Consider the following 13882-nt stretch of genomic DNA (forward strand, 5'->3'; position numbering starts at 1 on the left):
GGCGCATTATATAATTTAAATGGAAAATTCATATTTTAGCATTGTAGGGAATATTGACCAACTAATTATACAATTAACCAACTAGTTCTACATTTAAAATTTTAGAGAACAAAATGACTTACTAAAAAAAAAAATGCTATATATTGACTTTATTAACAACCAATGTCATATTTATAATTAAAAAAGTAAAACAATGCGATAATTTAAAGTGATACAATAAAAAAAAACTGCTGTAATTTTTAATTAAAATCACCCCAAAAACCTCCACACAAAAAAGACTTACTTCCTTCACTATCAGGGGAGGAAACTTGCTCCTCATCAGCAGTATTTGAGGTTTTCCCATATCTATTTACAGCCACATCAATATTGTCTCCCTCTTCCTCATGGCCAAGACTGCCCTTGCCTTTAGATCTTGTTGAGCCCTCCCTACTAAATACTGAAAGTGGAGAACACATTCACAAAACCTTCAGTACCAAAAACAAACAAGAAAAAACAAATACCAACAAGAAAACATAGTTGCATGTTCCTATGAAAAAAAATGTATTTAATACTTATAAAGTAAAAAAAAAAGCATGGTATAAAAAGTGAATGTAATATGTCTGATTAAAAAACCATAATTTAAAGAGTAAGAAAAAAAGAAAAGGTCGTATTTAATATAAAGACTTTAAAAGATTATCGTTCTAAAAATATTGTGCAATTTAATTTTAGCGAGGTCTGAAAATAGCCCATCTTGAGAAGCTATTGATTTCCAATAGAGTTGTCAAATTATGTTCTAACTCCTCAAGGGATCATACAAAACTAGGAGACATCTTTCAGACCAGATTTTTTTATTCTTGGAGGAAATCTATTTTCTCCCCTTTCAACAAAAAAGGAAAAATTTTATGGGTCTTTTTATGGAAGGTTTTTTTAGTGTATTTCTGGGCATAAAAACTTTTAAAGTCCATAAAAAAAAAATTATTGGAATGTTTCAAAAATAACCTAATGTTCTGACTGGCAGAATTATTAAATTGTGTGAAAAAAAAAATAATTTCCAAATAGAGTGACAAGAATCAAGACTGTCTTCAAAGACAAGATATTGATTAATTCCAGCGACATGATCTAAAATTTACATGATATCTACAAATATTGATACTCGGTTAAAAAAAAGTATGTAAAGTTTCCTTTTCAAACCTGACGGTCTATAGGGCAAGTGAAGTAGAGTTCACTTGTTTCTGTAACCTCGGCATATGAAGAGATAGTGTGGTCAGCACTATGCCAAGCCACCTTTACTTTCCCTAATGTGAGTTAGGTACCCATTAGAGTTGGGTGGACTCAGGGACGGTCTAGTGACTTGAACCTGGATTCGAACTCGAGACTTAAGGGTTAGCAATCCAGCTCTCTACCGCTAGACCACTCCGTCCCTGGATATTCGGTAAAGTTGTCTACAAATCCAGACACTGTGTAAAGTTGACTACATATTGATGCCATGTAAAGATGTTTACAGATACAGATAATATTACATTCTTCACTGAATTCAGTAACTGGACCAAGGAGAATTTCAAGTTACTAGCAACCCTTACAAAGAACTTAGCAGCCTAAGTACAGAGAGTTGATGCATCACCATTTGACAGTCAGATTTCAGAACATAAACCGTACTGCATTCAAAAGCAGTGCTGGCTTATTTAACTTGACAAAACTCATTGCAGCTAATTAGACAAGATCAGTTCAAAAGCAGCGTTGGCTTTCTCTACCTGACAAAATTGTTGCAGCAAAAAGTTTAAAAGCAGTGTTGGCCTTACTTACATGATAAAACTGACTACATCAAAAAATTAAAAACAATATTAGTCCCACTTACTTGACCTCTCAGAGTCTGTGTCATCGTGCAAGTCGTCCCCCCTGCTACTCTCTGTAGCGCTGAGTTGCCCCCCTGCCGTGGTGGCGCTGGTGATGCTTGTCTTGCTCTCCGCCCTGGAGTAGTTGTGGTTGTTGTTGTGGAAGGCTGTCCTGGAAGCTGAACTGCCTATACTTGCATTATCACTCTCTAAAAGGACAATCATTGTTTAAGTGCTATTTCCTCGCTACTTCATAAAGCACTGACAGGAGACATTCAAGTCTACTTTATAGCATGGCTATCCCTACACTGGCACTAATCCTATCAGTAATCCCAACACTGGCCATAATCCTATCACTAATCCTAATTCTATTCCTAATCCCAACACTGGCCATAATACTATCACTAATCCTAATTCTATTCCTAATCCCAACACTGGCCATAATCCTATCACTAATCCTAATTCTATTCCTAATCCCAACACTGGCCCTAATCCTACCAGTAATCCCAACGCTGACCCTAATCATAACACTAATCCCAATACTAATCCTAATTTTACCAGTAATCCCAACATTGGCCATAATCCTATTACTAATCCCAATACTAGTAAAAATACCATTTCAATCTGCTAATGTATTGTCCTGTCAGCATTATAAATTAAACCATTTCTTCCTTATGGATGAGCATTAGCAAGCTTTAAAAAAAACTCATTTATATTAATCAACAAGATTGAAATAATTAGTTAATTGCATGAAAATGAATCTTATTCTCAAAGAAGATGAAAAACAATGTAAATTTTGTATAATTATAGTTTTAAGTTATGTCTAATATATCAGCGGCTGAAATATTTTTTTAGCTAAATATAAATATGGATCTGCTTGTTTTAATTAGTGTCAAAACAAAATGAATTTTTAAAATTAAATTTAAATGAAAATCCTAAAGATGTATTCAGGTATAATTCAGAGGGAAAAAAACCAATTTAATTACTTTTCAACACTTTTCATTTTAGATAATTATTCTAAAATTTCAAACAGACAATCCATTAAATATAATCTGTGGAACTCTTATATACAATTTCTAAAAACATCATTTTAAATCTAAATTTAAATCATGCTTTAAACATGCTTTTCAGCACATGAAAAGTATTAAAGTAGAGTACACTTTTTACCATGCCCTGTAACTAAGCGTATTGATACCCAATGATGAAGTTGTGTGCATGCTTAAAAAAAATATCAAGTCTAGCACTAGGATGATAAAATGAGACTACTCGCTACTGTGAAAGAGATGCTCTGATTGGTTGGCTGATTATGTACTTGTCATAGTTTTTGGATTACCCAGGTCTGTGCTCTTTTTGGCTTTGGCTTTTGTCATAGGGAAGTCTTCTTCTGAGCTTTCAGAGGAGTCTTGTTCACTGCTCTCTCCATAGCTGGCTGTGGTGGGTAGAGGGTTGGTTAGTGGGTGGTGTGGAGGGGTAGAGGGTTGATTAGTGGGTGGTTGTAGAGGGTTGGTTAGTGGGTGGTTGTGGAGGGGTAGAGGGTTGATTAGTGGGTGGTTGTAGAGGGTTGGTTAGTGGGTGGTTGTAGAGGGTTGGTTAGTGGGTGGTTGTGGAGGGGTAGAGGGTTGATTAGTGGCTGGTTGTGGAGGGGTAGAGGGTTGGTTAGTGGGTGGTTGTGGAGGGTTGGTTAGTGGGTGGTTGTGGAGGGTTGGTTAGTGGGTGGTTGTGGAGGGTTGGTTAGTGGCTGGTTGTGGAGGGTTGGTTAGTGGGTGGTTGTGGAGGGTTGGTTAGTGGCTGGTTGTGGAGGGTTGGTTAGTGGCTGGTTGTGGAGGGTTGGTTAGTGGAGGGTTGGTTAGTGGCTGGTTGTGGAGGGTTGGTTAGTGGCTGGTTGTGGAGGGTTGGTTAGTGGATGGTTGGTTAGTGGATGGTTGTGGAGGGGTAGAGGGTTGGTTAGTGGATGGTTGTGGATGGTTGGTTACTGGGTGGTTGTGGAGGGTTGGTTAGTGGATGGTTGTGGAGGGGTAGAGGGTTGGTTAGTGGATGGTTGTGGATGGTTGGTTACTGGGTGGTTGTGGAGGGTTGGTTAGTGGACGGTTGTGGAGGGTAGAAGGTTGGTTAGTGGCTGGTTGTGGAGGGTTGGTTTGTGGATGGTTGTGGAGAGTTGGTTTGTGGATAGTTGTGGAGAGTTGGTTACTGGGTGGTTGTGGAGGGTTGGTTTGTGGCTGGTTGTGGAGGGTTGGTAATATTAATTAATAATAATTTTATAGTTATTTAATCAGCTTAAGCATTGGTCTTTATAAAAGTGAGACGGGTACAGAACTTCGACTATTTTTAAAGTTCTAAAATAACCAGCTTGAGAAACATCTAAGATATTAAAAAGATCAAGGAATAAAATAATTTATATAGTTCTGGAAAACAGCATATACATTTGAGCAATGTAAAAAGTTGAATTTTTAAAAATAACCACACCATTGCATGATTAAAATACCGAATGAGTAAAATAGTGTAACCAGCTTACACGAGACCCCGGTGCTGGCACTACCCCGGGCCTTGTGCCAGGTGTATGAGTCCCTGGGAGAGGGGGAGCCCGCAGGACGTCCCTTCAGCGAGCCTCGGGGTGAAGGCCGCATGCGCATCGGGTACTTGGAGGTCTCGTTTTTCTTCTCCGGTAGAGTGTACTTGGGGATCCCTTTAAAGAACCAGGCGCCAGACCGCTTCCACACCTAGGGAAAATAAAACATGACATACTAAAATTTTTATCTGGCAAGAGTTTAGATGTATGTGGATGGTTGTGGATGACATACTAAAATTTTTATCTGGCAAGAGTTTAGATGTATATGGATGGTTGTGGATGACATACTAAAATTTTTATCTGGCAAGAGTTTAGAGGTATGTGCGTGATGGTTCATACAAGACGCCAGACAATTTTTAGCATATTGTTTCCTCCATCCGACTATGGTAAAAATTAGACTCGAAGCCAGACACTTAACCCCCACCCCTACATCACGTGACCGTCGACTCACTTCATTAGCCATTCAAAAAATAAAAATAAAATAAAACCGTTAGTCTAGCTTATCACATTATTATAACGTCATTTATGGACGATGCTCAAAGTGTTACACTCAGTCTAGCTGCTTACTCTTTAAACATAACGCGACACGAACATGAATGAATTAGCTAAATAGAAACGAAAAATAGACTGAGCACAATGGAGGAAGAAAGTACAACTACAAAAGGTCTGAACCATTTTAAATTTTGTTTTGTTTAGTTCACTAAACGATTGTAAATTTTGATGGGCTTACATCGCGAACACACATTGGGCGTCTTGGTCGGATAGTAGAGCATGCCCATTAACATGACAGCCTGGAGTTTGGATCCCGGACTCGAGTCCATTGAGTAACCCTGTGTCAACCCAGCTCTGATAGGTACCTGACTCACGCTAGGGAAAATGTAAAGTCGGCTGGACATGAGTCCACAGAAATAGATGAATTCAACTTTATCTGCACCATGGACCGCCAGTTCCGAAATGATACATCGCAAGCATAAACATTGTCTGGAGACTGGTCTTCTCGTGATCACCCTAATGTTTATCGTAAAGAAACTGTAGATTGAACGCCGGTAAGGAACAGGAAAAATATTTTTAAAATTCTCTGTTTAGGAGTCACGAGCATCCCTCAACAAACAAAATCAACAATCTTAATTTGATGGGTATACAAACCCCCTTCCACCCCCAACTCTGCCCCACTCCAACTCTGCGACCCCCCAACTCTGTCCCCCACACCCCCTACAAGTCTCTGCCCCCCCCCCCAACTCTGCACCCACTCCAATTCTGCGACCCCCCAACCCTGTCCCCCACAACTCTGCCCCATCACACCCCCAACCCTGCCCCCCCCAAACTCTGCCCCTACACCCCAAACTCTGCCCCCTCCCCAACTCTGCCCCCCCCAACTGCGCCCCCCAACTCTGCCCCTCCACCCCAAACTCTGCCCCCCAACTCTGCCCCACCACACCCCCAACTCTGCCCCACCCCCACCAAAAACTTTACCCCCACCAGACCACGTCAGAAATAATTAATGACATATGCGGCCGCTGATGAGAGAAGAATGACAGAGTGACTTCCCGCCACGCATTGGACCAGAAAAAAAAAATTAATCAAATTGGAAATTGGCGTCTGTCCGTCTCAACTCTGTCACCGGGAAATCTTATTGCCCCGGAGATTGAATAACACAGCTCGGGTAAACAAACAATAAAAACAATGTCTCCCTACGCAGCTCAAGCTCTGGCGAAGTAGGCCCAGAGATAAGCAACACTAAAATAAATCAAATGCGTTTTTATTTGGGCTGCTAGGGGTCTATGAGAACACACAAACTTTCTAATCTTGCGTTGAATATTAGTCAACGATAGAAGGTATTTACTGATGAAACATGGGCTTAAATTTTTTCATTTTCATTCATAAAAAATGGGATTAGCATAAGCCAAATACAGAACATTTTCATTCATAAAAAATGGCTAACACGAAACATAATACCACGGTAGAAAGCATTCATGGAATAGAACTAGACAGATCTAATCTAAGACAACCACCGAAAAACTGCTTACACAAAAGAAAACCACCGAAAAACTTCTGACACTCAAGACAACCACCGAAAAACTGCTTACACAAAAGACAACCACCCACCTAACTGTTTATACAAAAAGACAACCCCCCACCTAACTGTTTATACAAAAGATATAACCACCTAACAAACTGCTTGTACCAGAGTAGATGAAAATCTAAACACAAGTGTACCGTTTCACAACCTATTTCAGTTCGGTGTTCCATTTATTTTGGCGTCATTTAAGTTTTCAAAAAGCCCCACCCGTTTCATTCGACTGCTAAATCTGGGAACCTCGTTTGGCTTACACGAAATAGAAAACACTGGCAAGTCTGGATGTATTGACTAAAACGTTCGATTTTCCTGAATGGGGTTTTAAAAAAAATATTTATCCACATGTCCGTGCCGAAGTTATATTTGAGCTAAATCCCCCAATCACCCCATTCAAACATTTGATGCCCCCATCTAGTAGCGGTGCAGTGAAAAAATATTCCAAGAACGTCAACGGGGCATTAGTTTATTGTACTGAGGATTTTACTACGGGTTATCTTGTAATGGTTATAATATGGGCCAGGTCTCAGGATTGAGTAAAAGGAGGCAACGGTTATAGCATCGGTTAGGACCAGAGTTTCTTTCGGGCATCTCTTCAAACTGTCCCCCCGGAGAAAAAAGTCTGAAACACTGGTTAGGATATCCTTGTTACCCTTTTCCGGAGTTCTAGGAAATACTAAGCAAATGCAGCATTTAACACTTTAATCACTGTTGAGTTTATATGACAATAGCGCAAGCAGGTAAAAAAAAAACTCTTTAGTGACTAAAAAAAAAACATACTCGTAACACATTACATAAGTTATAATGATATATTCATAAGGGGTAAAACAGAAGCCTAAGCAGATGTACAGCTGAGGCAAAAAAATGTTTATAGTTACAATACAGTTTGGATAGCTATGCTCAACGATGTGATTGTGAATGCTGGTTATAAGGCTAAACCGAAAGTATCGAGTTCAGTGTTTCTCCCAGACTTTTACCTCCGAGAGGGGGGGGGGATTTTGGGGGGGGGGGGGGGGCGGTAGACTTTTTTTGATAAACGAAGAAACGCCAAGAAGGAACTGATCGAGTTGATGTTCTAGTCTGGGTGGTGCTGTTATTTGGTGTCCACCAATCAAGGACCACCATACTGACCCCAACACACCAGCAGGAAAATAAACCAAGGGCACCACAGGACTGCAAGTTCAAGGTCAGGTCACACTGTAGACCCGCGTCGATACGCGCCAATCACCGCCAATTTACAAATGACGTTTGAATCAGCAGACGATCCCCACAAGACTTAGCTGTCGATGCCGCCATTTTGCTGGGGTAGCCCATCGCGTGTGGGAGGGGGGGGGGTCGTCTGATAGAATCGTCATCACTTTCTTGGACCAGTTACCACGGACGTGAAGAGGGACAGTGGGTAAATACTCTAGAATTGGTTCTGGTGCGTCCCTCAGCTCTCTGGCTTTAAGCAAATAGGAACTGAGTGGCGTATGACTGCTATTTGAAGAGCTGACGGGGAGGGGAAAAAACCTCCTCGCAATTTTAAGTTAGATGTTTTTTTTTATGGGATAGCTGACCAGTGAGGTGGGTTTTTTTGGGATAGCTGGTCAGTAAGATGGTTATTTTTTGGGATAGCTGGTCAGTTATATGGTTTTTTTTGGGGATAGCTGGTCAGTGAGATGGTTTTTATGGGATGACGTGGTCAGTTAGTTGTTTTTTTATGGCGTAGCTGGTCTGTTATATGGCTTTTTAAATAGGCTTGCTGGCCCCCAGCTAACGGGCGTCATTTGCCCCGGAGTATGAACTTTGGACTTAGGATTTGGATCCCGTCTACTACACGCAAACTTTCATTATTACACCTCACCGTATTGCTCTGAATGAGTTGCACTGCAAATAAAAATGATCCACCTAACAACAGCTGCTAATTATATACTTTTTTTGTTTACCTAGACACATGATCGAAATGTTGATAAGTTTCGTACGGATGATCATCTTTACAATACTTTCATGTTATTAAGGCTGAGCTTCTTTAAATGTAACCAGCCATTGAAGATATAGAGAGCTATCTCATTGTCCTTGCTAGTGGTACCCCGATATTCACATCCCTAATGTAGCATGTTCCTTCAAGAAAAGGTTAATGGAAAGGGATTTCCCGAGGAATGCTCAAGATTGATTAACAGACGCCACAGAGGGTAATTAGTAACATGGCTGGAGAGTTAATAAACTGTAAATAATGCATACATTTTCCTCCTGATTAGCGCCCATGTTAAGCCGTACATTTTTTACATCATCAAAACTGGGAACAGCGGTAGCCGGTAGTTGCGTTGTTTTTTTTTACTGCTCATCTTCTAAGGCTGCCGTGTTAATGAGAGTGTTAGCTGGAGGCGACTTGATGAAACTAGTTAATCACGGGATGAGTGAGAGCGTTGACTCAACCAAAAAAAAAATAAAGAAGACCATTATCCAGAGAGAGACGACGGAGGTGAAATATGAAAGCTTAGCTCAAACATTGATAATTCACAGAGTATTTTAGGGCGGGAAAAACTAGGTAAAACGAACCTAAAAAAAAATATAGATCTAAATAAATGTTGAAATATATTTGATGACAACATGCCCACCACGGTTTACAAAACACCTTTAGGACACCCCAAGACACCGGGGGTCCTAAGCTTTACCTGATTTAGCTTATAGGAAAATCCGTCTACAGCAGGGGTCTCCAAACTTTTCAGTCCGAGGGCCGCATTACCCATCAAATTTCAGTTCGGGGGCCAGTTTCTTCCAGGCATGTATTTGATTTTTCTGGGCAAACTTCCTCAGCCATCATCAACAAACGATTTTTCCTTGGACAAAAAGATCTCCGCGGGCCGGATGAGAGGACTTCGCGGGCCGCATCTGGCCCGCGGGCCGTAGTTTGGAGACCCCTGGTCTACAGTAAAGTTGGTATTGTGTTTTTTTAAAATGATTTAACTTAATTTAAAGTATATTTTAAAAAAAATTAAAGAGTCCTATAAACTACATATTTTTTAAAGCAAAGGCTTGTGAACCAGATGTGTGAACGGGTAGCCAGTCAGATCCGAGCAAATATGCCGCGGACGTTCTTCAAGTATCCGTAACAAACCAGCAGGGGAAGCAACTCGTGGAGCTTGAGAGCAGCGGTTAAGTACCCTTGACGCGTCTCTACTATTACGGTCTGGCAATCTTCTGCTCGTGCGCCTTTCACGCGCGAGGTGAATATTAGAAAAGGGTGGAGGGGGGTGTCGGGAAAACAAAAATGTGCTAGAATATTCTGGGACTACGATATTTATTGTGGGACGCTTGGAAAACGACAAGTGCGAGAAAGTTATTGGGCCCATAAAAAATGACCAGTTCAAAAATGTGACCGGGACGCATGAAAATAACACACAGACACATACAAACTGCTAGTTTAATAAACCGGTAGTGATCTCCCCTAAACTTTCTCGAATATTCTTATATAAAACAACAGGGGATGGTAACTGGGGATATAGTTATGATCTTTAATCCATTTTAAATACTGAAACTTTTAAAAATAGAATAGAATCTCAGTAAAAAACAATTGCGCACCAAGCGAACGCCTAATAAAGGTGTGTATAATAGTGCGCAATAGTATTAGTACTTTATAAATTTACATTAGTTTTTTGAGAAATCGGAAGTAGCGTAAAGTACTACTTCCGGTCAACGGAAATTACTCAAAATTTAACAGAAGGTAGAGAATTAGATCTTTTACTTACATGTGAAATTTCATTTATCTATCTGAAATAGTACTCAAGTTATAGGCTTTTGAAAAATTCAAAGTAGAAAAAGTACCACTTCCGGTTATCCGAAATCGCTCAAAAGTTGATACGGATCTACGATTTTGATATAATACTTGTATATGAAATTTCATCAACCTAGCTGTAACGGTACTCAAGTTATCGTGTTTACACACGGACACACACACACACACACACACACACACACGGACACACAGACATACGGACAAGATTGCAAAATTATGTTTTTCCGTATCAGTGAGATGTAAAACGTCGAGATTTGCAAAAATCTCGATTTTTTTTTTTGCACGATTACAAGACTTTCTCTATACTTCGTATATACGAGAAAGTAAAAATGCTCACCTAAACCTTCTCGTAAAAGAAGTAAATAGAGTAAAGTGCCATTTCCGGTTTCCAAAAATCGCTCAACTATTGAGTAAATAGAAACTTACTTCAAGGGTATAGGAAATTTAGTCCACTCAACTAAAACAGTACACCATTTATTGAGTTAACACTCACACTGAGACAAACAGACAGAAAGACATACATACAATAAAAAAACTTGATTTTTTTCGACCCAGGACACAGGAAAGTTTATAAGGTCGAGATTTTTTTCCCCCACCATTACAGTATTTCTCCTCTACTCCGTATACCAGAATGAAAAATGAAATCAACCTGACCAACCTTTGGAAACACATAAACAAACTGTGAAAAAGCTTTTCCCCTTCCTGAAACCATACCAAAAACGTGTATATTTTCCATTAGTCTAGTGTCACCAGTACTTCATAAAAAAAAACCTCAATGTGGTATAAAAAAAAAAAAAAAAAAAAACACCGACCAGCCAGGCAATAAAGATTTCACCATCTGTGACACTAGCCGGACCACTAGGACATTTTCTATCAATACTTGGACTGGCTTCATCAAATTTATATTTCCTGTCATGGAAAAAAAATGCGGGGTATTATTATTCCCTTGTAGTGAACATCGTTATTTCACCAGACCAGCCTCAGGGTATTACTTTTGTCTGTTGTCGTTTTTATTTAGCGATGTTGTCAATGTGATAGCTGTGTTGTATATATTGACAAAGCTGAGAAAAAAAATTGTGACAAAGTTCACAGGACAAGAATATTTATTTCGTTTTTATTTAGCGATGTTGTCAATGTAATAGCTGTGTTGTATATATTGACAAAGCTAAAAGAAAAAATTGTGACAAAGTTCACAGGACAAGAATATTTATTTCGTTTTTGGTCACCGCTGACGTGGTTTGTGACGCGCTTCCGCCGCGCGCTGTTTCATTGCTTCCCGCGCGCAGATAAATATTCCCATAATAATTCAGCAGTTAATAAAGGAATCACGTTGGGCTATCGCTTGTTGGACTCTCGTCTTTCGTACTTGAACTCATTTTTTCTCTCTCTCCAGACAGTAAACAGATTAGATAACAAGCCCTTAAAGGTTTTTTTAATACAACGAAACACGTCTAAGCTGTGGTTATAGTGAGCCATACATCAAATTTGATAACTGCAGAAAAAACGACAACACAAACTGACACAAACCGAATACGATACGACGCAAATATGCGGGGAAAACATCCTGTTGTCTGATTACGTGAGACTTGAACACAAATTCCAAGGGCAATGGCTGCATAAGAAGGTGGTATTTGGGAAGGGAAAACAGGGTAAAGGGGGGGGGGGGGGCGGGAGAAAAAACCTATATAAAATACCTTGGTACTATTGTCGAGTTTAGTAAAAACAAAAAAAATATATGGGAAATTAAAAACGTAACCAACACTATACATAATAAGCCATTGAATTTATGTAAATTTATACAAGAAATAATTATTATATTGAAACTTTCAGCCTTGACTTAAAAATCATAACTATCAACAACCCCGAGCTGATAAAAAAATCCTATCCTCATGCAAACAATCCCTTTAAACCTACAACAAAATGCTCCACTTCTACCATGATGTAAACACATTCCCATATCAACGAATGGCGCTATTGCAACAACAATGTCTGACCCTGTCCTTTCCCACCCCTTATAACAATTGCTTTACTGAACCAAAACAAAAAACAACACTTAAATTACAGCAGACGTAAATGACACTTTAACATGTCCACATATCAACCCCCATACCACACCTCGCCCTCTGTTGTCCATCCTTACACCCATGCACCAAACAATCCGTAAACATTGGCAATGCTGAAAAAAAACAGCACACAGAAATTATAACCGACATAAAAATAACACCACATGTCTACATATCAACCCCTTTTAACACCTGGCCCTCTGTTGGCCATCCGTACACCCCTGTACCAACAATCAGTATACATTTTCAATACTGAAAAAAAAAACCCCAAACAAAACAACAACAATCAAACACAAAAATTACAACCGCCGTAAAAATAACAACACAACATGTCCACTTATCAACCCCTTTTAACAGCTCACTCTCTGATGCACCAACAATCCGTATACATTTTCAATACTGAAAAAAACCCCCAAAAAACAAACAAACAAACAAACACAAAAATTACAACCGCCGTAAAAATGACACCACAACATGTCCACTTATCAACCCCTTTTAACAGCTCACTCTCTGATGCACCAACAATCCGTATAAATTTTCAATACTGAAAAAAAAAACAACAAAACAAAACAAAAAACAAACAAACAAACAAACACAAAAATTACAACCGCCGTAAAAATGACACCACAACATGTCCACTTATCAACCCCTTTTAACATCTCACTCTCTGATGCACCAAAAATCCGTATACATTTACAATACTGAAAAAAAAACAACAAAAAAAAAAACAACAAAAAACAACACACAAAAATTACAACCGCCGTAAACATTGCAACACATGTCCAGACCTCGCCCTCTGTTGGTCATCCTTACACCACCCGGCAACGACAACCCTTGACAGATAACAAAAACAAACAGCACTAGAGCGAGTACTCACTGCCGTGTAAACAATGGCCGTGCGAGGAAACGAATTACATCTCGTGTGATATTTAACGATTACAGCAATAAAACGGTACTTTTTCGTTATGAGAGGCCATTGCTCGACAGCCTTTATTCATCCTCCATTCCTTGGCGTATAGCATTGTAGGACATAATGAATAATCTCATTATCTCTAGACTAACCTTAACCTAATCTTAACAGTACAGATGTCCCAAAGCGAGAAATAAAGCAAGATAAAGATGTCTGGTGTAGAGGCGGATTAAGCTTGGGAATGGCTCGTGATGTCTAACGAGCTACAGTTGAATGTAGGAATAAGGGGATCATATGCTGTTGTCTGACTTGTTAACATAATTATGTATGTCACTAAAATGTATGCCACTAACATATGTACGCCATTAACAAATGTATGCCACTAACATATGTATGCCAATAACAAATGTATGCCACTAACATATGTATGCCACTAACAAATGTATGCCACTAACATATGTATGTCACAAACTTATGTATGCCACTAACAAATGTATGCCACTAACATATGTATGCCAATAAAAATGTATGCCATTAACATATGTAGGCCCCTATGTCACTAAAATGTATGCCACTAACATATGTATGCCAATAACAAATGTATGCCACTAGCATACGTGTGCAATGCAAAGTTTTCCTTGGTAAATGTGAAGTCACAGATCGAGAAAAGAATTGTTAAA

The 13882-nt window shown here is 39.4% G+C and overlaps 1 protein-coding gene across 7 annotated transcripts in view; it reads right to left on the bottom strand.

Annotated features, from left to right (window-relative positions):
• The window catches only part of LOC131933492 (double C2-like domain-containing protein beta), a 111323-nt gene that overhangs the window by 11843 nt on the left and 85598 nt on the right, over positions 1 to 13882 (bottom strand). For 6 of the 7 annotated variants that reach the window (XM_059290244.1, XM_059290266.1, XM_059290240.1 and 3 more), the window contains 4 exons: positions 4324 to 4528; positions 3124 to 3240; positions 1835 to 2020; positions 284 to 436 (listed from right to left, as the gene is read on the bottom strand). In XM_059290244.1, coding sequence (XP_059146227.1) covers positions 284 to 436; positions 1835 to 2020; positions 3124 to 3240; positions 4324 to 4528 — 661 coding nt within the window. The remainder of the gene's footprint in view (positions 1 to 283; positions 437 to 1834; positions 2021 to 3123; positions 3241 to 4323; positions 4529 to 13882) is intronic. The other variant, XM_059290268.1, reaches the window with a different exon arrangement.

Source organism: Physella acuta, unplaced genomic scaffold (assembly GCF_028476545.2).
Source record: "Physella acuta isolate Inbredline_101_S28 unplaced genomic scaffold, ASM2847654v3 ptg000107l, whole genome shotgun sequence".
NCBI lineage: Eukaryota > Metazoa > Mollusca > Gastropoda > Physidae > Physella > Physella acuta.